The sequence below is a fragment of the Centroberyx affinis genome, unplaced genomic scaffold, assembly GCF_046629955.1.
Source record: "Centroberyx affinis isolate AG114_WGS23_722 - 3 ecotype Tasmania unplaced genomic scaffold, CSIRO-AGI_Caff_v1 ptg005091l_1, whole genome shotgun sequence".
In the NCBI taxonomy this organism is placed as follows: domain Eukaryota; kingdom Metazoa; phylum Chordata; class Actinopteri; order Beryciformes; family Berycidae; genus Centroberyx; species Centroberyx affinis.
In genome coordinates, this window is record NW_027282520.1 from 141435 (window position 1) to 168909 (window position 27475).

General features: G+C 38.9%; 1 protein-coding gene across 1 annotated transcript; it reads left to right on the top strand.

Annotated features, from left to right (window-relative positions):
- The first annotated feature begins 242 nt into the window (after window positions 1-242).
- atp6v1h (ATPase H+ transporting V1 subunit H) lies at window positions 243-26889 on the top strand. Its single transcript, XM_071546022.1, has 14 exons — window positions 243-295; window positions 1156-1308; window positions 2220-2319; window positions 2902-2991; window positions 4656-4769; window positions 6468-6572; window positions 8542-8601; window positions 9581-9678; window positions 11337-11529; window positions 14769-14947; window positions 15287-15412; window positions 17093-17194; window positions 19662-19775; window positions 26494-26889. Exons 2-14 carry the CDS (start codon window positions 1205-1207, stop codon window positions 26561-26563), a joined length of 1455 nt encoding a protein of 484 aa, XP_071402123.1. The 5' UTR covers window positions 243-295; window positions 1156-1204; the 3' UTR covers window positions 26564-26889.
- Window positions 26890-27475: the final 586 nt, after the last annotated feature.

Below are 27475 nucleotides of genomic sequence, written 5' to 3' on the forward strand. Positions count from 1 at the left end.
GTTGTTTTTCATAGGGGATAGTAGCTATGAACAAAATATTTAACACGTAAAAATATTATATGTGCGTGTTTGATCTTTTTATAGGATATTTAATAGGATCTTTGTGGTCGTCCAGAATCAACCAAATATAAGATCAGATCAGAAAACCTGGTGAATTTGTGATTTAGCTACAAAATTGATACCAGTCTAACTTCTGGTCAAACTGAGGCAGACTGGCATGTGACTGAATCACATGATAGAGCGTGACGTGTTGTTGTAGTCTGTCAGCTGTCCGCAGAGTGAGAGCAAACACTGGGTGAGTAATTCAACCGTCTTTTACTACATTATTCATTGTCAGATAAACTAAAATGTTGCAAATGTACTATGTGGCGAAATTATGTCATCCTACATGTTATTTCATACGTAGCGGTTATTCTGTTGCCATGCTGACAGTAATCCTGCGAAGTTACCACGTTAGCACCCACAGGGCTACAGTAGCTGAGGTTAGCATTCTCAGTTTATTTTGGTAGCCAACGTTAGCCTGTTAGCTAACTGTTAGCTAGCCTGTTAGCTAACTGTTACCTGCAGTGGCCGGTTAACGCAACGGTAAATGTTAACGTTACATTTTGACAGTTGACATGTTAACTGGGTAAATTAAATCAATCGCGTTAGTGTAATGTAACGTCATTTGGTATGCACTGCGTTGTTTTATCTTAGCCTGCGACAAGACCCACCATGTCGTGACATTGGTTCTCAGTTAGCTAACATGACCTGATGTTAGCGGATTCATCTCCAACTGCAGAGCTATGTGTAATAGCTACCGTTAGAATGGGACTAATATCGAAGAGCCAAGATTAAATTAACGCTTTATAGCTACCATCTGTGCGAAATATTAATGATATGATTCATGATAAATTGTTTTGCTCCAAATAGAGTCCCTTGCTGGAATTTCTTCCTGGTTCTGTACAGTTGTGTACGGTGCAATAGTCAATCCATAACAACTTGATTTGATTATTGAACATACGATCATAACATTAGGTATTTTACTATTAGTTTTAATAGGTTATTATCAGCGAATGGAATCTAGAATCAGTAGCTTCCAATGAACACACTAGGCCAAACGCTACAACACCTATTGGGTACTCTACTTATGTTTATTCTGATGTTTCCATCCAGGTGGTGTTTGATTTTATCAAGAAATATATTGTAGCTTACATATAACAAGATGGACATCCGCGGGGCTGTGGACGCTGCAGTCCCCACCAACATCATTGCTGCAAAGGCAGCTGAGGTTCGGGCCAATCAGGTCAACTGGCAGTCCTATCTCCAGTAAGTGCAAATTACTACAGTACCTCATGTTTATATGTCCATCTTCTACTGCAGGTGCATCTGGTGATATTGAGAAGTTTCACCTTATTAATAAGGATTGGTCAGAAGACTTATGATATAGGCTATAGGGCACATATGTTGCATTGTATAGGTCAAATTGTTCTTTGAAAAGTTACACTCCCCAAGCTCCTTAGACCAAGCTTTCTGAATAAATTGATGTTTTACAGTTATAGGCAGAGTGTAGTGTGTTAGCCTAGGATAGTCCTGCTCCAGTTCCTGCTTTGTGAGTGAGTCAGTGTCTTGAGTGATACTTCCTCTTTTTGGCTGTATGTTTATAGTTCCAAAGCAATTATTCTCCACAGTATGATTCTTGACTCATTGTCTCATTCCTAAACCAAACCCATGTCATCATTTTCTGATTATTTGCCTTTTTGTATAAACTTGTTGGATATACTGTATGTATGCTCTTACTATAAGGCATATAATATACATATAATATATAAGGCTATATAGGCGTTATGGTCTTGTTACTGTAGCTCCATCCACTGCCTTTTGCCTTGAGAAGAACTTGTGGTATTTTCAGGATGATTGGCGCTCTTGTGCAACCTGGCACTGTAATTAGAAGCTAGATGCTAGGTAAAAGGCTCAGCCCAATCTTCCAGTGTCAGGATTGGTAACACACTTCTTCTGTATGAGTGTTGCCATGTATTTGAACTTTGATGCAATACACCTTGTTTCATCACTAAAGGCATTGCTTTGATTGCCTCAGGATAAATCAATAGCTGTTTATTAGCCAACCCACTCTCTTGCTGTTGGCATATTTCAAAGTTTAAATTTTGTTTATTGTTAGGAGCAGCAATACACCCAGAAAAGTCTGCCAAATGGTGATGTCTTTATGAATTGTCCCCCAGGGGTCAGATGATTTCAGCAGAGGACTGTGACTTTATCAAGAGGTTTGAGGTCGCTCACTCTGAGGAGAAGCAGGCCATTCTGACCAATGAAGGACATCAGGTATTGTGTCATTTTCATTCTCTGTACATTTTTTAATACTTAACTGTTGACCTTGTGTTCTCAGCCCCATGCTTTAGCAGTTCTCCTTTCGACCACTAGTTTTCAACCTAGTCTTTAGCTCACAACCCTCCAAAACAAAGTCATGATTATCTGTGACCCCCTGTGGCAAGCATGCGCACACAGTGTAATGAAGTTTGACTCTTATCAATGATGTTTGATTTCCCATTTTTTAGTCTGTTTCACTTGGAAGAAAATGTTAATTATTTTTAAAGAAAAATGTTTTAATCAGAAATATTAGAAACATCATCTCATGAACCCACTGGAGGGGGTCCAAATCCCAGGTTAAGACACACCGGTTTAGACAATAGCACACTGGAAAAGGTACGGTTCCATATAGAAGTCTTAGGCTTTAACATCACTGGTCATTCTCAAATCCATTCCCCACAACAAAACACCATGTTGCACTTCACTGACCTGACCTTTCAAAGGTATTGGGCAGAATAAGAGCAAAAGCAATTTATTTTTCCAAGAGATACATGGGTGCTGTGTGTTTATCAGATTGTATTTTTTTTTTGTGCTCAGTGTGCGAAGACCTTTCTGAATCTGATGGCTCACATCTCCAAGGAGCAAACAGTCCAGTACATCCTGACTCTGATTGATGACACTCTGCAGGTACAAAGACACATCCACTAACCTTAGACGAATGGGACAGGCATATAGAATGCACCATGGTCAGAAAGTGTGTACTGTAAACTCCCAGTATCACGCCATTCTGCCCTCAGGAACCATTGCTCACTGTACAACATTTCTGCTTAAGTGTTGTACTTGCTTAAGTGCATTTGAAAGTCCTACATGATTCTCTGTTTAAAAAGTGAGAGCAGTCTGGTTGCAATTCCTTTGGGACAGAGCAAAAACTGGTAGAGGGTTTTACAAACATTTGGGTGTCAGATATGATGGAGCTTAGATGAAAAAATGTGACATTGTCAGTTACATGAAGCTTGATGGGGCTTTGACCTACTCTTTTCCGATGAGTATGACATCAAAGTTACACTATTTCTGTTGCATGCAGCCTTTGAGGATAATATTGAGGGGGATATTAATATTGTGAGCGAATACAGGACATTGAATTTTACATCTAGACATAAAAAGTGGTGCTTTTGCATACCTGCAAAACTTGGAGAAAGTTTTGGAGTGCCTCCTTGAGTGTGTGCTGAAATTTCATGTATGTGTGCTGCACATACAGTACATGTTGGATCAGTTACCTGTTTACTGATCACTGATAACAAAATTCTGACTGTGTGTACTGTGTACCAAAAATAAATATTGAACCGTTCACAGAAGCTCAACATTAACTGGCAGTAAAAGTTGAATGAATAAATGTAATTAACAAATACTTGAATAAATGAATATGCAAACTCTCAGCTAACTAAGTAACTAGGCTACATTCTGTTATACCAGTTGGACTTTCCCCCTTTCAACACATAGCCGACACTTTATGATTGTAGTTTGTCAGTTTTACTTAGCTGAGACAAACACAGACTTCAGGTGACAGTTGCAGTTGCGTTCTACAGCCTTGTTAGTTTCAGACTTGGCTCTGAAATATATGTGTGTGTGTGTGTGTGTGTGTGTGTGTGTGCGTGTGTGTGTGTCTCCAACTACAGCCAGTTATTTTACTGGCAGGTGATTTCACTTTTGTGAAATGTGCTGTCTTTGATTGGAATGAAAACCAGTATACAGTTGGCCCTCGATGGCAGACAGTTGAATACCCCTGTTTTAGGGGTTTAGCCCATCATCCCCACACTCTAAACAAACCACATTTGTATGTACGATATAGCAGCTAACTAACGTTGGCTATCTGTGACATACCAGCAAGACGTTAGCTTACCGGGGAGGAAAGAGGGAAAAGAAATGCCCTGGATAATTAGGAGACCCTTTTTTGCATCTTACCCACATCTTATTTAATTCATTCAGTTGTCAAATAGTCACATATGATTGTGTCTACTGTCCCCCGTGGGCCACCGTAGGTGATTCGTTGGTAGCCTATGACCAACAACTCATACCAAACTACTTTGATATCAATATGCGGAGCTTCTACGCAAAATGCATACAGGTTGGCAGGTTTGCTTTTGTGAATTTTTGATGTTTTTTTTTTATTTGATGATCCAGGAGATGAAAAATATTAATTGCTTGGTTGTAAAGACAGAATATGTTCCATGCAGTCACTCCAGCTGGTTACTCCAGCTGTGCAGCAAGTAAACCTGCCTGACTGACTGATTCCAGGTTTACCATCCAACGGCTCATGATGCATGACAGCTTTTAATTTAACTGTCTCTTAGGAGAACCATCAGAGGGTGAACATCTTCTTTGACTACGCCAAGAGGACGAAGAACACCGCCTGGTCCTATTTCCTTCCGATGCTGAATCGTCAAGACCTCTTCACTGTCCACATGGTGAGTTATAAGACATTGGTATTATGTGTTTTTCAGAACATGGTAAGATGCAAAGGCAAGGCCAGTCAAAACTGAAGCTCTGTCCATAAAGCTAAGTAAAGTAAAGACCAACTGATGCATGTAAAACCCAGTACCTGAATATGCTGCATATTGATAATCTTTTATTACTACTATTGATAAATGTTACTGGCCTACATGAGTGACATTGTCAGGTTGTAGATTATACAAGATCAACATTTCACCCTGGTTAGTGTAAATTAATTGGAACTTGTAGTGCACAGTGAGCTGTGACCTTGATGGAGAAGCTTAAAAGAATACACAGTGATGAGGAGACTGGTACTGTAGCACTTTCACATTTGCATGCACAGTATTTTAGTCAGCTGTATTTCACACTTAAAGCTTATGCACATTGATACAAGCTGGTTTTGTATAATCTCTGAACAAGCATAGCATACTGAATACATAGAGGTGAAACTGCTACTGGTTCTTGATGCACAATGCTAAATTGATCAAAGAGCATATTTGCAAAACAAGGTGTATTCTGTTAAATCTTTCACAACCCCACATGTGAGTCTGCTTCTAATCATAACCCAATGCATCAATAATTCCTCACAACGCAACCTTCCCCTTTCCTTGAAAACAAGCAATTAGCGTAATGATTCCTCTCTGCCAATCTTTTCAAATCAAGGATGACCACCCAACGACATAGCTGCGTACCAGGATAGGGCACCCGCTGCTTAATTAAGAATACCAGCCAGATGGCACCCAGCAGGTCGGCAAAGTGACCCCAAGACTGTGACACAGCACTTTAACTGACTCAAACTGTCAGGCTGACACTGGCTTTTAAATTACAGCTTCTACATTTCTACACATCTGACATTTTCCAGGAGGGGCGGTGTGTGCTAATGCCACTGAGCCTGGGGAGATCAGAGAAAGCCCACCTTCTTGGGGGACAGAATTGGCTTTCTCCTTCATTCCAGGGCAGAAAGGGGAACAGGGGATGCTTCTTAAGAGCAAATTGGTTGTCTGGTAGTCACTGTGGACTCCAGCTTATTTGCATGTAGATGGGGTTTGAGATCATTTTTTTTTTTTTATCCAGTCAATATTTTGGTGGGGTTTTTGGACAGAGTGTAGTAAATTGAAGGACTTGCTATCTTTGTACCTCCAGCTGTCACTTTCATTCTTTATTCTGTATTACTTCACTTCACACCCTCCTCAATTTCAATTCTCAAAAAATACTGGAATGCATCATAAAAGATCTTGGATCACAGCCAGTCCTGGAAATGGAAATTAAAATATTTCTTTAGCCAAATAGGAAAATATTTTAGCTTTCCTATTTACCTTTATACTCTTTCCCAAACTAGTTTTCTAGAAAAAAAAAAATTCTATAAAACTGAGTGACACTAATGACTGTCAATGCTTGCTAATTGCAATGATTTCATATTTCTCCATATCATAAAGAAGGATTTTCAAGTGAATACTAATAATAATACATTATTTTCATTGCTGCCCAGGTAGTATTATATATTTACTGTGGTCTCTTATGGCAGTTTCATTCGGCTCATTGTAAATTGCCACTGTTGGTAGACTGTTGATAGATCGTCAACTGTTGACGCGCCACACCATGAATTTGATATCTTCTCCCACCACCTTCAGTCAAATCAATGATGTACTATGCACTTTCTCTTCCTCCATTAGGCCGCAAGGATCATCGCCAAGCTGGCTGCCTGGGGACGCGAACTGATGGAGGGAAGTGACCTTAACTACTACTTCAACTGGATCAAAACCCAACTCAGTTCACAGGTACATGATGCTGAATTTTGTGTCAGAAATAATTTGTTGTATGTGAAATTACTTATGAATTACAAAGTCCAGATGTTTTCATTCTAGTAAAACTGTGTTAATTGGCCCGTGTGCATCTACTGTTTCCGTATGACCTGTTCAATAACGTCCCATTTTACAGTGCCTTTTAAACCACCAATTGTTTGTCTGTGTTTTTATCTGTGTAATCATTTTATCTGCCACATTGTTGTTAAGAAAGGCTTGATGATGAAGAAACCCTCTTAAATGATACATCAAAGACATGCTCTTTCCCTCTTGTTGTAATGAGACATAATGTCCCTGATGTAATGTAGTATAGCAAAATGAAGAGGTTTTGATGGATAAGCATTGAACTTAAAATCCAATTGCATCATATTACATCTTGCATATGGACATGATTATTCAAAATGGATCAAATTTGTCCCTAATTTTCAGGCCCTCTCCCACTTCGCTCCAGTTTGATTTAGGAGTAATTATTTTCTCCATTTTTCTTAACCACTCTGATTCTCCAAACCATTCAATTTTGCCCTCTCTTTAGTAACGTAGCATGAATGTAATAGAGTGTAATGTAATAAATGCTGCCATTGAGGAAAAGGAGCTAATTAATTACCCAGAGGACATGAAGAACAAAGTACGGTCAGCGAGTGTTATGTATTTCAAACTATAGGCCTGTGTTTTCCTCTGGGCTACTGGCAGGCTACACACAAGGACTAAACTTTTGAGAAATTGGTTGACTTGCCGTTCTTGTGTAAGACCATTTTGTTCTCATGGAATTGCTTGCCACATGTAGTAACCTTGTAGCTGTTGCCTGTTTTGCTCTACAGAGCCAAAGAGCAGTAACTGCATAGCAATGAAACTGGAAAAAAGATTTCAGTTTATCTGTGTCTGGCCGAAAGCATGTGAGTTGTTACAGAAGTGAACTGTAAATCATTTTGTAGCATTTGAGGGTATAATTTTTGTCAAGAAATCTTAACCCCAATTGTGACCTTTAACCTTTAAAACACACAGGTAATTACTGCCGTTTACCTTTTGTAGGGCAGTAACAGTAAGGCCTATTTTGCCCTTCTGTCGACTTCACATTCGTCTTGATTCTGATCCTGATCTTGGTAAAAGCACATATGCTTTAAGACTACTGTACTCAATCAACTGATTTGATCAATCAAAACATCTGATCAGTTAAAAAAAAAAAGTCCATCCCCACTATTGCACCACAGCTCAGCCTAAACCTCCTTTTATTCTCTTGTGTTCACTAGTCCTACGTTTTTAAATATAGAACCTCAGGCTACCTACAGCATCTTTTAAGCCCATTTGTTCAACACTTTAGGCAAAGAGTCATGCTGAACTTCATTGCCACTGAATAGAAATGATCTTGTTTGGGCTCACCATGAAAACCCATGTCAGTGTTAATATCTGGATTTGTGCTGTGTTGAATTTGAGCAGACTTGTCAGACCTTGAGATGGTTCTGATAAAAGAGCTGCTCTATAGCTGCTCACTCTGCCTTGGCACATGCATACATGAGGGAGTGGGTTGATAAAACAACAGAATATTGATCCCTAGTTTTGCACTGTCCACCAGCAATTCTTTCCAAAATATCTGGAGGTTGTCTTACATTCAGATATAGCTGGCTATTCAAAAAGCATGGTTCTGTCAGCCTCTCTTGGCTCTACATGTTCTGTATCCTTGTTGCAAAATGTGTTCAAATTAACAATGTTTTGTCATTTATAAGGTACCTAAAAGAAAGTGGTGTCAATGCTTCTTTAAATGACATTTGATGATCATTTCTCTTCTCAACAGCCAATCAACGAATCAGTGACCATGCATTCTCACTGAATTCTGCGTCTGTGGTCAAGTTGACAGCATATATAGTCCACTGCCATTGTATCTCAACTGGAAGCAGTGGAATATCTGTCAACAATTGTGCACCTGTTTCTTTTGTTTATCTCTCATTAGAACCTACATGGTACAGGTCCAGAATCAGGCTCAGGAGCAGGAACTATTTCCCCAAGTGAAGTGAGTATGAGTGCGGTGCATCTTCAATTGCCCTGACGCTTCCAAAAAAACAGCAGGGTTTGTGCAACCTGGCTTCTGTTGGCTGTCACTGGACATTCACATCTTTTCTCTCCCCTCTTTTTCTCTCCCATCCCGTTCGTGCACTTCAGTTTTCTCACTAATAATTCCAGATTCTTTGCTGGGGACCTGGGTTTCTAGAGCACATATTTGTGACGGCATGGTGTTTGCTGCCACTGGTTAGGTTCAACTGTACAAGTAGAAAATGCATGCTATAAGCCACTTTTCCCTAACGCCAAAAGCGCATGAAGAGACCACTTTCCCTTAAATGATGGAAACAAGGGGAAATTGGAATTGCATTTGCACAGCAGCAGCAGCATCCTACTATTGTATAGCACACATTAACATGGTGAGATTATTCTGAGAAACATGCTCAGAAATCTGCTGACATGAGCGCTATCTAATAACTGGAAAAACAACATTCCTCCTCCTGCATTTTCAACCAGGTAATCTCCCCTCCACCACTTTTCTGTCCTCCACTGTTTCCTTCTTGCCTGTTCTTATCGCTGGACCTCTCTGCTTTTATACAACAACTTCTCTTTAACAAATTAATTTAAACTATTTTCTCCTCTCAGCTGCCTCCACTCTAATCTCTACTTTACTCACATTATTCTGCTCAGGTGTGATGGGACACTCTTCCCCCCCCTATTTCTCTGTATTGTACTGTTGAGTCTGTGATCTAGCATGTGTTGATCTATACTGTGTAGATTGCATGTGCAATGCCTCAGGTTCGGTAGGTGATGGTAATGCAAGTTTTGGACTGGTCTTCTCACATGTGCTGTCTCTGCTTGTCAACTACTACATCCTTCAGAATGAACTGCTCTTATTGTACTTGACCTTCTAACATGTTGCTTGTATTCCTGATCGCACTGCTAAGACACCCATTCCTGTTTAATAAAACATTTGCCTCTGTCCGTTGCAGAGCTCTCAGTATGTCCAGTGCGTGGCTGGGTGCCTTCAGCTGATGCTGAGGGTCAATGAGTATAGGTTCGCCTGGGTGGAGGCTGATGGCGTGAACTGGTGAGTACTGGTTCCTTATATACAGGGTTCCTACATAGTTTTGCGCAAGCTGGAAAAGCATGGGAAATCAATTGAATCACATCCAGGTCCTGAAAAGTTCTGTAATTGGAAAATATGTCTGGAAAAGTATGGATAAAATTATTATGCAATCCCTCTACTACTACACATTTTTGTAGCTGTTGAACCACTATCGTTTCACATACTGTGATATTTGTTGCTGTAAAGAAATCCTCTACAGAGTGATAATGACCTAGCCAACAGATACTATAAGCAAAAAAAAAAAAACAACAACCTCATATCCAGCTATGAAATTAAGGTCAGGAAAAAGCATGGGATTTTTAAATGGAAAATGTATTGGAACATTGTATATCGTTATCAACATTCTGAGGTAAAAAGGGATGTGACTCTCTCCCCCTTAAACCACATTTTGATATGAATTTCGATATGTATTTGTATTTGATTTGATTTGTTTCAGCACCGTGAAGAGCAATTCATAGTTTCATAGTTTATAACTTCTTATGGTTGTTATGGTATCATTATTTTGATTCTGGTTGAGACGTGGCAATCAACCCAATCATCCAGCTATGAAACACAAATTTCAATGTTAGCATGATTATGTCATTAGCATTATTCATAAGAAAGGCACCGGTATAAAATAACTGCAATCTCTGACATGTTACTGTGACACATAATGTACCTTTGTGTCTCTGGAGCTGGACAACATAAACGAACTTCTTGGTGTCCCCTACATTATACATTCTCACAGTAACTGGAAAACTTAACCCTAAATAGGAAAATCTTCCATTCCACCCCACCCAAAAACGAAACCAAGTAGAACCACTGTTGAAGTGACAGTGCTTCTGTAAATTAAACAGACTATGATACTGATAGAATAAAATGCAACGGCAGTAAAGTAAAAACATAAATTCAGATTTGTCACTCACTAAGTGCAGCTGTGAAAAAGCTGAGAATAATTATCATGAACAATCAAAATCTACAGACAATTGCTTTTGACATCTTCAAACCATATATTCCCATGTCACATGAACACAGCATAAACTACAGCCACATTCACAAAGGGAGGGGAGTAGTCACAGCGGAGTGTGGCAGGGAGGGATCAAAGGTCAAGGTGACAAAGAAAGACACACAGAAACACTATTAGAAACATCAACATTCATGATTTTGTTCCCCCGGAAAAGATGGGGCAATACAGTTTATTAACAATCCCCGCCAGCTTTCACCTGGCCCGTTAGCCTGGTCTCCTCGATTCGAATCGGATAATTATTACACCTCTATGACATACCCATCTCTGTACTCTCCCCCCCAGCTCTGTAAATGTACCACTCACCATCTAGCTCTAGTCATTACCATAGTAGTCCTTTAGTACTCTAAATGAACCCTAACCTTGTATTATGAACAACTCTGCCCTTATCAACACTGTCTTTAGGGAACATTGTACCGTCAACCATCATCAAAAGATAATGGATCCATTATCAAAAGATGGAAGTAGAATTTCTGTTCGTGTACTTTTTCTGTCTCAACTGTACATTCTAGGTACACAGCTGTGAAAGCTCTTATGTTAGTACACAGGTGATTGATGTGGATGTGGGCAGTGTTTTTACATTTTTCATTTTTCGTTTTTTTTTTTTTTTCTCAAGCATCACGGCTGTGCTTAGCAACAAGTGCGGCTTCCAGCTGCAGTACCAGATGATCTTCTGTGTTTGGCTGCTGGCCTTCAGTCCGCAGCTCTGTGAGCAGTTGCGGCGCTACAACGTGGTGCCGGCCCTGTCCGACATCCTCCAGGAGTCTGTCAAGGAGAAGGTCACTCGGATCATCCTGGCTGCCTTCCGGGTATGTGGAGAAACATAGTGAAGAATCCCCTACTCTCTGTGTGTCTGTCTAAATTCTACTTTTGACACCAAATTTTTGTACATGCTGAGCTGACTTGCTGGGTCTTCATACCTTCACTCTTGGTCCTTTTCCTCACCTCCTCACCAACACATATAGCAATCCAGTGGTCTAAAAATGCTTGAGAAGGATTGCAGATAATGGTTTCTTGCCACTATCTTCCACTATCCACTGTTTTTATCTTGCACAACACTCTCCTCTGAACATTTGCATCTAATTAGGTTGTGTACTTTATCACAACAAGAGAAAACTGCAGTGACAACTCTTTAAAAACAAATGAGGCAGCCTGTAAAATAACCAAGACCATAAAAGATACATAAATACAATTTATGGTTGTGCTGCCCTTTCAGCTCCCTGCTGTCTCTGCTCAGGGCGGATATTGAATATTTAATTTAGTCCTAAGAGCTCTGGTCCTGGTCTTGCTCTTCTGTTTGCGTTAACACCAGGTAATGAATTCCCTGTGACATGGCTTTGACAGAATTGAATTAGAGGCCATGGCTCCATTCATCTCCCCCTGCTGAAGTGTTTTCTAACTAGAGGAACTCAGTGACTTTGACAGGTTCCGACGCAGGTCTGGAAAAATATTGAAAATTAATTTGATCATTTCCATGTCTTCCAGTGTTGCGTTTGTAAAGGGTGACAAAGTATTGCTCAGTCCCACATAATTTCACATTTTATGTAGATGGAGGTCCCTCTTGTCATTTCACATATTTTGATATTTATTGCTAACAATAATATTGAATAATCCTCTGCTAGAGAATGCAGTTTTGTAGTTCACAATTACAGTGCCTGGACACCGTCAGCACATATCATATTGAATTCCAAACAAAATCCAGTAAAATCCAGTTGAGAAATTATGGTCCGGAAATATAGAGTTTTGAAATGAAAACCAGCCACACCAGCCAGCCTCTGGGAGCTTGCTCAGAACACAATGGTGTGTAGATGACTTTGATTGCATGATTGAAACATGAGTGTCAGCTTGAGCTCATGTTACATAAGGTGGAAAGTTAGCAGATTTCTTTTTTTTTTCAAACCCAACTTTGAAGAAGGCATTTAAGTTTGCTTGCACTTTTCTTGAATTGTAGGTCCATCAGTATTTTGCTGTTGTCAGTGTAACCTCCATTAAGTAGCCTTGAGTGTGTCCTAACGGAATAATTTTCCAGCATCTTGTGCTGATATAAAATATGAATTGAAGACATCATTTGAGGGGCTAGCATTATGTTTGCCTCCAGGGCCTGCATGACGTGCTCCTGCTTTGAATTTCTCCCAAAGCTAATCCATTACACCTCTCATGTCAGCATAGCTGTCACATCTAAGCATTTGGGAAGGCATCCGTAAAAGAAAAGGGCTCAGGTTAACATTGGTCAGAGGAGTTTATAGTTTAGTTTGACTGCTGTATTGCAGCTAATTAAAGGCAGCGGTGGGCAATGAAGAGAGACCCTCAAACGTTCCCCAGAATCATTCAGCTTATCCTACAATGTGTTTGGTGTTTGACATGAGTAGTGAGTAATGAGTGCTACAGAAAACATTGTTACTGAGCAACAAATGGAGTATTCTTTTGTTGAGACCCAAGGGCACACATGTTGCCGTGTCATGCAGACATCGTGAAAGTCGTGATCATCACCTCTAGTAGAAATTCTCCTTTTACAAAATCATACAATAGCAGAACAAATTACTCTGCATGTTGATATTTTTCCCAAATGCCCGAATTTTGCAAATTGTTCTGCTCACCACTTGGGACTTCATCTATACAACTTGAGTTATCGGGACCATGGAAGCCCTCAATTACATCTTCAAAAGCAGTATTGCCAACTTTGTGATGCATAGAGCCCAACTTGATACTCGCTTGCTACGAGTATAGGCAGTTGGGTGTGTGTGTGTGTGTGTTTGTGTGTGTGTGTATGGGGTTGCTAGAGAAGGTTAGGGAGTGTGTATGGAGAGCGGGGTGGAAGGTGAAGGTAAAGGAAGGTATTTGTATAGATGCATGTATGCTGTGTATCAGTATATGTGTATATATACATGTGTGTGTGTGTTTTTCCTTTCTACTTTCTCTCTCTCTCCTTCTTGATAGAACTATAACTCACACATTTATATATATACTCTGAGGGCAACATGTCTTGAATACATATTTATATAATATTCCCTACTGGGGTGGTGCCGAGCAAATCCTTTGTTTAATATGCTTTAACTATGTATTTTTTTGGGGGGGGATTTTAAATAAAAATAATTGATCCCCTAACAAAAGAAAGCAGGGTATGAAGATTTGCCATGACTTGACCTTCTTGCTCTATTTGAGAGAGATGTGGTAGAGCTATGGCGCGCACGTGTACATGCTCATGTTAGAAGAGATCCTTGAGACATTCCAACTGTGTGCTCAGCTGTGGCTACTGTATGCCTTTGCTGATGGCTCCAGTCATCCAATCAGAATAAGGAGTGGTTTTCCTCTATCACATTTCCACAGCTAAAGCCACTCTACTTCTGAATCATTCCAAGAAATCTCTGCACCAGAATTTTTTTCTCCCTTGTAGCCTGAGACTGAGTTGATGGATCTTAGTCCAGAGATCCCTGTTTTAAAAAATAGCATTTGCAGTAGTTTGATGATGATGTCTTCTTGTTGCAGTGTAGATCTGCATTCAACCCCATCTTACCTCTGAACCTTTGTTGAAATGCAAATTAATATAAAAAAAAAAAAACATTATATAATAACTCTAAATTATAGAGGATCCATGCTGTGAACATATTATTACGTCAGTCAAGGACTTAAATAACCTATTATACTTTAAAGTCTCAGTCTGTGTTTTTAGCCTTGTGCTGTCAGTTAATTTATATCAGTGTCATTTTTTCAGGTGAAGCAAAGCATAAAACCCAATCATTGGCAATTCAAAGTGCTTTACATAAAAGAAAAATAAAGACATGTAATAAAAGATATAAAAAGTGTGTGAAAATCACAATTTAAAGACAAAAATATAAAAGATAAAAGAAAAAAATATAAATGTACCAGTGCAGATAAGCAATCCCCTAAATCGCTTAAAAAGCCATGTTGAACAGGTAGTGAATATCTCATTTTGCAATTAAATTTCTCACATTCATAAACTAATCAATATTTAAAATCCAGATTATTATAGTTAGTGCATGCTGTATGAAAAAAAAAACTATCTTCACACTATTGTGTTCCATCACAGAATCTCCTGGAGAAGTCTGCAGAGAGGGAGACCCGTCAGGAGTATGCCTTGGCTATGATTCAGTGCAAGGTGCTGAAGCAGCTGGAGAACCTGGACCAGCAGAAGTACGACGACGAAGACATCACTGACGACATCAAGTTCCTGCTGGAGAGGCTGGGAGAGAGTGTGCAGGACCTCAGGTACCCAGTAGACTCTGGTTCATATGTAACGGGCCACAGGTACTTCAAAATGTTACGAAGCCAGCCTCTGTTCCTAAGGCATATTTTTCTTGCACCTGATTTTGAATGCTGTCTTGATTACATGCCTGTGTGACTGCTGGATATACTGTGTACTTATTCTGTGTGGCACATGTCCACAGGCTATACCACTAAAATCAATAGTCTTGACAACACATGGGCTGGGAGGATGTAGGGCTTTGTTTGCAGAGGGATCGATGGCCAGGGTGATCCTCGGACTGGCTTTGTCTTTACTTGTTTGATGAGACTTTTTCCTCTTCTCTCATCGTTTTTATCGACCAGCTCCTTCGATGAGTACAGCTCAGAACTGAAGTCGGGCCGTCTGGAGTGGAGCCCCGTGCACAAGTCGGAGAAGTTCTGGCGTGAGAACGCTGTCCGCCTGAACGAGAAGAACTATGAGCTCCTCAAGTAAGCAAGAGAAAGCATACAGTGCCTTGCAAAAGTATTCAGACCCCTTTGCTTTTTGCACATTTTGTTGTGCCATTATTTCACAATGCTTTTTTTCAGGATTTTTAGTCTAAGTTCTGTTCAAAGCACTCTATTCTATCAAAGTGAAAACAAATTCGTACAAAGGCATGTGAAAGTATGAAATTAAAATAACAGAGTGATCTATTTTGCACAACTATTCAACCTGTTTGCTTTGTTTGGGCTAAACTGCCACACTTGCAAAGAATTTCCTCAACATTTCTTATCACCTGTTACTCAGATGTCATATTAATATTGTATTTACTGGCTGGGAACAATGTTTTTCTTTTAAACTTTTTTTTTATTTGTTTTCCTTGCTAACAAAGCTGCCCCTCCACTAGATTTAATGGGACTAAAAAAAAATTAATAAAAGTTTGAAAGGAAAACGTTGTTGAAATATGACATCTGAGTAACAGATGATAAAAAAAAAAGTTGAACAAATTTTTGCCAGTGTGACAATTTATCCCAAAACAAAGCAAAGGGGTTGAATACAAGGCACAGGCTATAACATTTTATTTTCCACATTGCCCTCAAGGAGACTTGATTCATTTTTAATTTGACAGTAAAATTGTAAGCGTCAGCAAAAAGAAAGAAAGATGCTGCTTAAAGTACGATTTGTTCTGGTACTCCAAGACCCATAAGGTGCTTTAGCAGCTCCTGTAAGACACACAGTCACCAGCATCATGTTTGATGATTGCACAGCCTTCCGGCATTGTTTTCCCTTCGTGTTTGGTGTGTCTCCAATTTATGGGTCCAGGCCTCAAGAGATAAAACATCAATTTATGTCAATGTTCTTTGGTATTTCAGTCACGCTCTCTGTCAGCCTTACTGACATTCAGTAAAAATCCTAATCTACCCGTTTCATTGTCTCATCACTGCCCTCTCTCCATAATCAGTTCAGGCTTCATCTCAGATTGAATTAGCCCTCTTTTTTAGTAGGCTTTTTTCATCTCTGTCTCGTTCTGACTGTCACTCACTCTTTCTTTCTCTTTAAACCTTGAGCTTTTACTCTCTCAGAGGTTGCCTCATGTCAAGTATCCTTCTGACATCTTTGGATTGCCTGTCATCAGCATTTGGGACCTCTGTATAACTTAATGAAAAACGTATATTGTAGAGTATTTGGAATATATTATTCTTATCCCATCAAATATGGCATTTTAAAGGGTTTGAGCATAATTTAGGAAAATATTGTGAGGACAATGGTGAATTATAAATATCTTGGTTGTAGTAGACATCCGACTGAATTTAATGGAAGGAGGATGCTACCCTCCAGTGAACATGTACTGTAGAAACTGCAGGTAGCAGCTCCGAAACATTGGCTTCACCTTCATGCACTGTACTTCCACAGATCAAATTTTTATTACGCTTCAGATTACATTAGCATATCCTTCCTGAGAGAATAATGTATTTCTACATCCACCCTCTTGCTAGGGGAATAATGACAGCCTCAGCTAATCTAAAATTTTTGATGAAACCGTCTCACAAAAGCATCATTCTCTAGAAGCACCTGAGAAGTATGTAATTTTCTGTTTGAAGAGGTCGTGGTGGAATGCTTTGCCTGTTGATGCAAATGGGCCTCTCCTGCTAAATGCCTCTCCTTCTTTCTCTGCCTCCCTCCATCAGGATCTTAACGAGGCTGTTGGAGGTGTCTGATGACCCTCAGGTTATAGCAGTGGCGGCCCATGACGTTGGAGAGTACGTGCGGCACTACCCACGTGGCAAACGGTAAGACGCTTTGCTGTGAAAACCTATTCAAAGCAAACGTTAGGAAAGAAGACATTAGTGTCATTCCATCTGAAATCAGACAGGATTTGGGAGTTATCTTCATATTGTTTTCACACATATTCTACATGGACCAAATGGACTCCATATTTGGGGCAAAACTTTTATGTGAGAGTATTTGAAGCAATAAAGGAATTAAAGTTAATTACACAGAATGTTTAGAACACATAATCTCCAAGGTATTGATGCAACTATGGATACAGGAGGTATTAAAGATAAGTTTTTGTAGGCTATATCTTAAGGGCTAAAAAGTCACATGTGGGAATATTATTACATTCTTGTATCTTTCACATGTGGGAATATTACTAGAACATTACTACACATCCTTATGAAATTCCTTCATGGTAAAAAATGTTCTATCATAACTCCTATTTTAATACATATTTTGATGTAATATGTACTTTGCACGCCAGGGGCATTGCATTTTATAGGTGTTTCCACAGACCTAATGAAGCACTGCATAGTGCAAACATGAGAAGGTTAATGAAATTGCTCAGCTATTTGGACATATTCAGAATTATATTCTTCAGTCACTGCACGTTGCACATTCCTGCTGTGTTGGTGAGCAGCCTATATTTTTGAGTCCAGGTGAGACAATACTATCTGGAAAAAGGAAAGTGGAAAAGAAAGTGACTGGATTATGCAATTCACAAAAAGAAATTGGGAGAATATAGTTTATTTGTTTGTAAAGTTTGGTCTTGATGGGAGTCGACTCCCTAATATAGGTCACTAGAACTGTTTTTTGTTTTTTTTATAGTGTAATATATTTTTCAGTTCTTGGTGTGCTATTTCAATAATGTTTTCACTGAATGGCTGCTAAACAAAGATGAACTCATGGTTAAAATTAATAAACAATATTAAACCAAAAAAACACAAAAAAAAACAGCTAGGCCAGTCCTTTTGTCTGACTGGCCTAGCTGTTGTTTGGTTGTCATATTTCCTAAAAGTCATTTCAGTACTGACCAGGAACAGTGACCCCTATCAAAATATACATTAGAACAGAGATTAAAGGGGTCAGAAACACTACAACATGTTTTTAAGATGTTAAATATCTAGGTGCTGTTTGAGATAGAAGACAATAATACCTCCACATACACTATAAGTGCATAATATGCCAGTGTTTTAGGCGTTAAAAATCAAAAGAAGGTGAACGTCATGAAGCATAAGGATAATCCATTAATAATCCATTGTCCCAGTAAAAAGTGGTCATTCTGGACCTTAATTAGACCTTTGTTTGTTGTAAACTACCTGGAATTCCAGGCCAAAACACCATATTTATTCATATGGTTGGTTAAAGAATGTGTTCAAGGAAGATTGAGCCGTTCTGAGACATACAGTAGGTGTGACAGCCTGTGTGATTTCAGATTGAATGACCCATTAGCTGTTTGCCCCTATATTGTGGTCCACTTGTTCCAGTCAAGTTGGTTTCCTAGCAAAAACTGACAACTTTTCCAAGAGATGCATCAAGCCATATGAGACGCACACAAGTGAGCCTGCTCAAAATGCTCACAGGCCTATTGATCTCATTCTAAATCAATGACACTTTCAAATGGACTGACTGATCTATGTCTCTTATAGACTCCAGCTCACATTCAGGGGAAAACACACGGCTTCAACTTCAAAGTAGCCAATCTCCCCGTCCAGTGTATCTGTGTGTGGTCACCCGTCCATGCAGCTGCCTCGCTCTGAGCACACTAATGGGCCTGCACACCAGAACCTTTCTCCCTTCGGCCTCTCGCGACCCCAGGGAAATAAGAGCGAGTGTTTTCCCCTTCCTGTCAGACGGTGCTCGAGCGCAGGAAGCCTCTTCTCTCCCCAGTCTTTAATCCTCTGAGCCTGCTCGTTCTTGCCTGGAGACTTCATCGTCCCTCTATTCTCTCTGTATTGCCCGACACTCGTCATCCTAGACGCACCCTGTCTGATTGACAGAGTAATTATGGTTTCCTTTTGTCTCGCTGTCTTCTGCTCCTTGTCTCTCATAACAACCCCATTGCCCTTAATTCACAATCAGTGGTTTACGATACTCCCCACCCCCTGCCTTATGTTGGCAGTGATACCCCTCTACAAACAATTTACCCAAGTCGATATGTAGCAGTACCGGAGCAGAGTTGCTGAAAAACATGATAAGTGGATGCTGTCCTTGCCTGAGTGTTTTTTTTTGTTTTTTTTCCTGTCAGACCATTTATTATTATATGCATTCATCATAAACTTTAATGCCCCTCAATTTTCCTGAAAGCATTATATCATTTTGCTAGAATGTTGACTCTTGAAAAGGTACATACAAAATGTAATTGCAGTCGGGCTTCATTACATTACTTGGCACTGAACCACTGAAAGACTCAACACGTGAAAATCATACCTGTTTTCTGTGTGGATAAATGGCTTTCTCCCACTCTCCCTTCCATTTTAGAGTGATTGAGCAACTGGGCGGAAAGCAGCTGGTGATGAATCATATGCACCATGAGGACCAACTAGTTCGTTACAACGCCCTGTTGGCTGTGCAGAAGCTCATGGTCCACAACTGGTATGTACACAAGTCTAGTGTCATGGATGTCATGGTTTGTGTTTGATATGAACGACTCATAGCCCAGATGGTGCCATCATGAAAATTAGCCCTTTACACTAAATTTCAGCATAACCTCGCTTCCTGAGATTAAAGTAGTAAATGCTGACATTTTCATATACAGAAATGTCTGTTTTGCTACTGCAACTGTAACCAGTTCCAGAAAGCTTTTACTTTTGCTGTTCTAAACAGAGCAGGTTTTTCTTTGGAAAGATCCTCTTGCACAAAGTGATGTGTTTTATGTTTGCGGCAGAAGCAACAGCGGTTTGTCGTAGAAATGTACCGATACATTGGCAGGCCCTTGGTATCGGCCATTATCAGCTTTAAAAAGCAATATCATATCAGGCGGATGTTATTAATACTGCCGATAATGACATTTTTGTGTCACTTAATACAAATGTCAAATTAGCAACAGAATAAAAGTAGCAAAAAAAAAAAAGTAAAAGTAATAAAAAAAACCCCATTGAATTATCTTAAAAGCTTACTCTATTTTGCACCTGCATTTGTACTATGATTCTTTAAAAAAATACATATCAGTATCATATGGGTGGGAAAATATTTGTCATCTGTGTCGACCTCAAAAAAACATATTGTGCAATCCTAGTTTGTTTGGAATAAATTGACAAAGAACTGGGCAGTTACCATGATCAGTGACTACCACCATGGCTGAACAGACAAAGATTAAACCTTATATATCACAACTTGCATGTATAATGAAATGCATAATATTTTTTGCTAAGTGTGTACTCATAAATTAAGAAGTTTGCGATGGATTTAAAAAAAGATTCATTTGGACCAAGGCATGTTAATGTTTTTTTAGATTCAGGCTGATGTTGGCATGGATTTGCTCATGTACAACATGTGTTAAACCCTGCGCCAATTTCATTATGTATGAGCTTTTACTTTACTTACTACAATACATTATACCCCTCCGAGTAAAGTCAGCTTTAATATTAAGGCATCGCTCTTCACATTGCCTTAGGATGCCTGGGTCTACCGTCCAAATATTCAACTTGCCTCTATTATCTTGTGCGTTTTTTCTGCCTACTGGATCCCCTGGAAACGCACTTGAAACATCAGAAAAGCAACGACAGAAAAATGTGTTTGTTTTCCTGCCAGTATCTAAAACACACTTGGCTTACTGAGCAACTGTGGATGGAGATATTGTGTTTAATGTCTGAGTATACTGCTGTTTCTCATCTAAGTGATTTTAATGTTCCATGTGAACTATATGTTCACTGAAGTGTGGGTAGAAGTTTTTTTGTTCGGTTTATTGATTCAAGATAAAAGGGCAAGGCAGAAATAGGGGTGAGTCTAGATGATTTATTCTAACCACACAGGGACTTCAAGCTTGTTTAGCTTACAGAGAAGAAACAAAAGCAGTTTCTCATTATCAGACCTAGAAACTTTTTCCCCTCAAACAAAGTAGATATAGATAACCTGCAATGTAAAGTGCATTCTTGGTATTTTTATTCTTCAACAATACCTTGCTTGCTGAATAAAGGGAAAATGAGATAAGAGCTCTCAGTATGGCAGAAAGGGAAGGGACAGGTGTGGGGTTAATTACATGATTAGGGAATTTTAGTATTAGTTTAGCTGAATATATAGCCAAAGTTATGAAAAGATAGTGATGAATCAAGATAAAACAGAAGGAAGATAAATAAATGACTAATCTGTGCAGGTGAGATCAGAAAAACCCAAGGGGCTCCAAAAAAAAGGAAAAGTTTTTTTTGATATGCTATGAAAAAACAGGCAATGTTAATCATGCATCACTTCCAGCCTGCTCTTTAGGCAAGTGAATGCAGCAACTTGTTACCTTTTTGTTTTCTCAATTTTTATCTTTTTTTTTTATTATTTCCACTCCTTATAACTATATATCCCCCTCGGTCTTCCCTCTGAGAAACAGACACTGTTGAGAGCTTACTGTGATATCTTGCTGTACTTCAGCCATGCTGCGACAGCAGCACAGTGATTGATTTGCTTGTTGTTCACTGGGGGCTGTCTGAAAATGAGGACCTAGGTATTGTTGATAGGATACAATAGGTTTGGTCAGAGCTATTGAGAGAAAGAGTTGCATCACCTCAATTCACTTCATCAGGCCAATTATTTTACAGCAATGGTGGATCATGGAGACCCTCAATAGTTCCGAACAGCTGGAGCTAGCAACTGCATCGCCATAGGGAAGCAGTGTTTCATCTGCTGCTTTTAGTGGGAATAACTTCAAAATCAGTATTACTTTTGCTACTTATCTTTTTATCACATGAATCGAGTTAGCAATATGTTTTAGAGCATTTCAGTTTAATTCCACTTAACCAAATTTATATATTTAATCTGACTATGTTATCTTATGTACGGAAACAGATTAATAGAGCAAAAGAATAACGTTAAAGTAGCTAACGTTAGCAATCAATTTGGTTTTAGGTTAAGTTACGTTCTCTTAAATTGTCTGTAATTTCATGCGTTTTAAATAGGAGACAAAAGCCTGTAAACGTGTTTATGGGTGGGAAAATGTATTTATTAGTTAACTAAGCTAACCATATTATGTAGGCCTTTTTAGGCTATATTATTGTTTACGATGGTTGATTTCTGATTGGTAAGATAAATTACTACAACGTTGGCTGTTTATGCCAGTATATGTGAAGATGTAACGGTACCATATTGTCCTTTTTATGTTAATTGTATGTTAATGGAGTAGAACATTCTGTCACTTTTTGTTTCCAAAATACAAGTCTTTTTACATGTATTTTGTCATAAAGGTGCTACTTAACCATAAAAGATTTCGGGTGTTCCTGCTACTGTTCCTGTACTTTAGAAACTTGAAATGAGGATGATTTTGTTGGTGTCAGTGGAATGCTTTTACTACTGACTGAATAGACCGCTCGCAAGTAACTTTCAATGACAGCACTGAACATCATTTACTGCCCCTTACTGCTGTCAGTTGTTGGTGGATTCACAGCACTTGAAGAGACTATCTTGATGGATTGATATTCAGTTCATACCTTCTGGTGACATTATCTTAAAGTCCAAAAAAGTAAATAATAATAATAAAATTAGGCTACATTAGGATGTAACACAGTGAACAGCTAGCAGCCAAAGCAACACATCATTGACCAGTAAAGGTGCCAAGCCTTAATCACTCTAATCTTCTTTTTTGAGATCATTTTTAATCATAATATTAAATAGTAAATATTACAGACATCTAACCTGTCAGTTTACAATACTCTAAATCAGTTGTCATATTGTTTATTATACCCAAAGTCGCGGTTGTTAGTACTGTTCCCATAGAAAACAATGGATTCAAATGGACCGCTTGGAACTATCGGAGCTACAGTACATGAACCACGTGACCGTCATGTGACCGTGTAGCGTTTTTGACCCTCCGTTGACACAACTCTTTCTCTCAATGGCTCTGGGTAGAGATGATCATGGGAATACTTGAACATTGTTTTAGTATTGTTGTCTTCACTGATATTCTCTGTACGCGCTGGCTACTTTTCCACTGCAGTTGAGGTTGTTTGCCTCAAAAGGATTTATTATGTGAATTCTCTGCGTCTCAAGGTTGTTTCTTCACATGAAGAACATTATTTGCTGCCTTCACCCTTGTTGCATTTATGAAAACAGAATAGTTTGAGTGCTACTCTAGATTGAGAAAAGACTGCTAGGTTGTTGGGTATTATATTTTCAAGCTGAAATCCACTTGTTTCTTCGAAATATTGAGGTCTTGACCCTATACCTTGCCATCACCTCAACAGTGCACCTACTGTATGTTGAAGAAGAGGAAGATTTTACCATTGCTATTCACCACACCCACTGTCACCTTGAGTGGGTTGCTTTGTCTTTCTTGTTGCCATGAAAAGATCTCCTCTTCCCTACTTGATAAAGGCCTCTGCTGTCATGACAACAGCAGACAGAGCAAAAGTTTGAATTGAGAAGCTGCTGTTACTCATCCACGTGCCCTTTCTTCTGCTTTAAAAAGCCTCTTAAAGCTTCAATGTATGGTGCAGGAACTGAAATTATTAGTTAAGGAATGTACTTTTTTCCCTCCAACTCGGTGTTGGTGCCTTGATGTTAAGCCCATCACATACTGCCAGTCACTCTGTCCTTGTACCAGTGATGCTATAGGCCTCAGTGTCTAGACTTCAGCGCAGGCTGTGAGGTCTGCATATAACATTTCATAACCTTTTCTTAGATTGCATTACATATGGTAGCCTTTATATTAGTGACAGCAAAAGACCCTGTGTCTCTTAAAGCTCACTGGGCACGCTTTAAAAAGTCAGAGGGAGGGTGGGGAAAAAATTTGAAGATAGGAAAATTGCTAGTTTCATTGACCTTGGTAGGACTTCTGGGGGACTTAATAAACAGAACTGAATTTATTTGACAAATATTACACAAAGTATGTGTCTCATTTCCAGCCTTTGGTTTACTGAAATTGTCACTGAGTAAGATGTACTGTTGATTTACACCAATTAAATGCTTGGTTATTTGCCATGTACTTTTCCAATTATGTATGTTGGCAATAATCAATAATAATCAGTTCTATGAAGATAAATCTGATCACTATACATTTTCTCCAAAGTTGACTTGTTTTTCCTTAAACTTCTTTTGTACACTCTAAATTAGACTCTTTCTAAATGTGTTAATAGAAAAGTAGAGATGTATTTATGAAGCAGACTATTTAGGTCAGTGGATTTCATTTCTGATACCGTAGTGGCCTACACCACACCGTCCTGAGGTTGTTGTTTCTGGTCATGTGACACGACAGGAGTCTATCCCAGTTCATTTAGATTCAAGTTGTATCACTAGACTGTTTGTAATCTTGATGGCCCCAACTTGTTTGCAGCTAGATCTGGAAGCAAGAGATCGAGTCCTTAAACCCTAAATCTGGATTAATATTCAAATGAAAACAGTGTATTGTGTCCTCCTTTAGTGCTTTATTCAGGTGTGGTTTTTTTTTAAATGGTTCAGCTGGCTGATCCCTCAACTCAGACAATTCTCATGAAGTTATGTGCATGTACGAAATTCACATCAGGCTCTGGCGTCTGATTTAAATTAGAGGTTGAGCAGATAAGGTTTGTTCAACCTCCTGGGCTTAGTCATACATCTAACTGTATAGGTTGGTGTTAATTTACATGGCAGCTGCAGATACATGCACCAGAAAATTCCCTGGCTCCAGAACCACTGACTTCATTACACTGGCCCTTCCTTCCAATTAGACAAACACATGTATTGCCATCTGTTGTTAATTAGCTCCCTGGTAGCACTTAGTATCAAGCCACTATTTGCAGACTGGCTAAAGGTTTTTAGTGACAATTTAAAAGAAACTATTGTGTAGAAGTTGTTGGAGTTTTTGTTGGAGAGATGGTGATTTAAGTATTACATATTTCTTTTTTATGTAGCCAATCAAATTGAAATCAGAGTCTGTTGTGTTTGATAGACTTTAAATTATCTAGACCAACTTGAATTTTATGAAAATATTTGCTCATTAAGTTCAGGTTTGTATTGTGATGTGATAAAACAACAAAGTGCACTCTTGGCAGCTTTGACCAGAGATGAATGATGGGTGTCATTTTGAAAAGGAGACAAAGAGACAAAAATGGAAAGGTGTAGAGAAATACTAGGATAGCTATGAGGCTACTTTCTATCAAGCATTTTTTTTTTCCAGCTCACACTTTTTTACTGATGGGTTGTCAAATGTGTTGCTCATTAGTCTGTTTCACTCCTGCTCATTAGTCTGTTTCACTCCTGCTCCTATTGCACTTTAATTTATTAGGGAGAAAAAACATTTCCCTGTTGAAGAGCAGTCTTTGCCAGCCTTTTACATTTTGGGCCTCTGAGTGGCTTTTGATATTTATGGTAGCAGCAAGGTTGGTGTTACACATATCTGAAAATGTTACTACCAAGAAAAAAAATTAAGAGAGAAATGTGACATTTCAAAGTAATAGTATTATATTTCTATAATCACGGGCCTTTGGCAGACCCTTTTTTCCCCCTCAAATTTCTATAAAAACACCCTCACTGAGTCATTACAAGTAACAATACATTCATATTTAATCGCTCAACTGTGAATTATTTAACTATTGAAGGTTCTGCCTCTCAGTGACTATCTTTACATGCACAGAGAATCTGTTGCATAACACGGTTAATCGAGTAGCCTGGTTTTGGGTCAACACATATAAAGAGTATAACTGGGTTAAAATAACCAGTTAAGGTCATATTCTGATTATGAGAAACCTGTTTAAGAACTTACTGTGGCATGTAAATATGTTACTTTTTTTTACTTTTGGTCACATCTTTATCATAATTTTTTTTATCATATTTTTTTTAATCTGTGGGCTCAGGTGGACTAGAATATTTTGTTAATTGGGTTATTCAGGGAAATAAGGAGACTCAGTCACAGCTTATCAAACGTTCATCTAAACAGCTTAACCCAAATAAGACCTTCACCGGATGTCCAGGTTACAGGTGCATGGTAACATCGTCTCATGTGATGTCTCATCGAATGTGAATCCACTTACACAACATATTGGGCTGCAGCAACTATTGATAAAACATATTGAGACATACATGCCGTTGTTAAGCATTTCATTAAGCATTTATTTGATCTACGTATGTTAGAAGAGAAACAGCAGTGTAATGCGTTGTTTGTTGTGACCTGATGTGTTCTCCCTCTCTTCCGCAGGGAGTACCTGGGAAAACAACTCCAGTCCACTGATCAGCAGCAACCTCAAGCTGTGGCAGCTCGCAGCTGAACTGTTCTTGTGCATGGATGTTTGTGTATTACTGTGTGGATGAGTGTGTACTGTATGTACGTCATTCTTTGCCATTTTAATAATCAGCTGTTCATTTCATGTGATGATATGCAAAAGGTGTGGTTTCTCATTCCCGGCAATACCCCACTTTATTCTTGATGTTACTTGATTTAATTGTCGTGCTATGTGATGTTCCCTCACAGCTAAGTGATGTGCAGTGATTGGAGTAGCACTTTATGTCTGTGATAATGTGTAAAATTGCAAGTTATTTAAGTCTTACCTGTAAAACATTGTACGTATTCCAATAAAGACGCTTATCTATGGTATTTTTTCTTTGTTGCAACTTCATTTGCTGTCCTGAATTGAGTGTTACAGAGGCAAGTCCTGCTGAATTATGAGTTTCACTAAGATTAACTTGATAAAATGATTCAATTTTTTTATCAGGCCATATTCCACTGGCTCCCAAGTAATAAAAGCGTAAGTAACAGGCCTGAGGTCATTTTAAAGTAATTTTTTTCTACACTGTTATGTGGAAATGTCTGACATGTTAACTCATGTGCCTTCAGGTTGAAGCTGAATGTAATTGTGTTTATCTTTGAAACTGTGCCTAAGGTGGAGGGTTGGAAATGGCTTGTGAAATAGTAACTGCGTAGTCATTTAGATGTAATGGTTTCTGCAGGAAATTCTCTCTTGCACGCAGACACTGCAGAGCTGTGCGTGAAGTGTCACACTGGAAGGCCAAAACCTTGAGTCCTTGAAATCATTCAGTGCTTCTCCCATCCAAATTAGTTGAGTTGATTGTAAAGGAAACTCTTTTGTTACGGTCAAAAGTCAGTGATGCTAGTGGAACCACGTATAAATTGGAACTGAGGTGTTTGACTTTTTTCATCTGACCTTGACTTTTTCACTCCT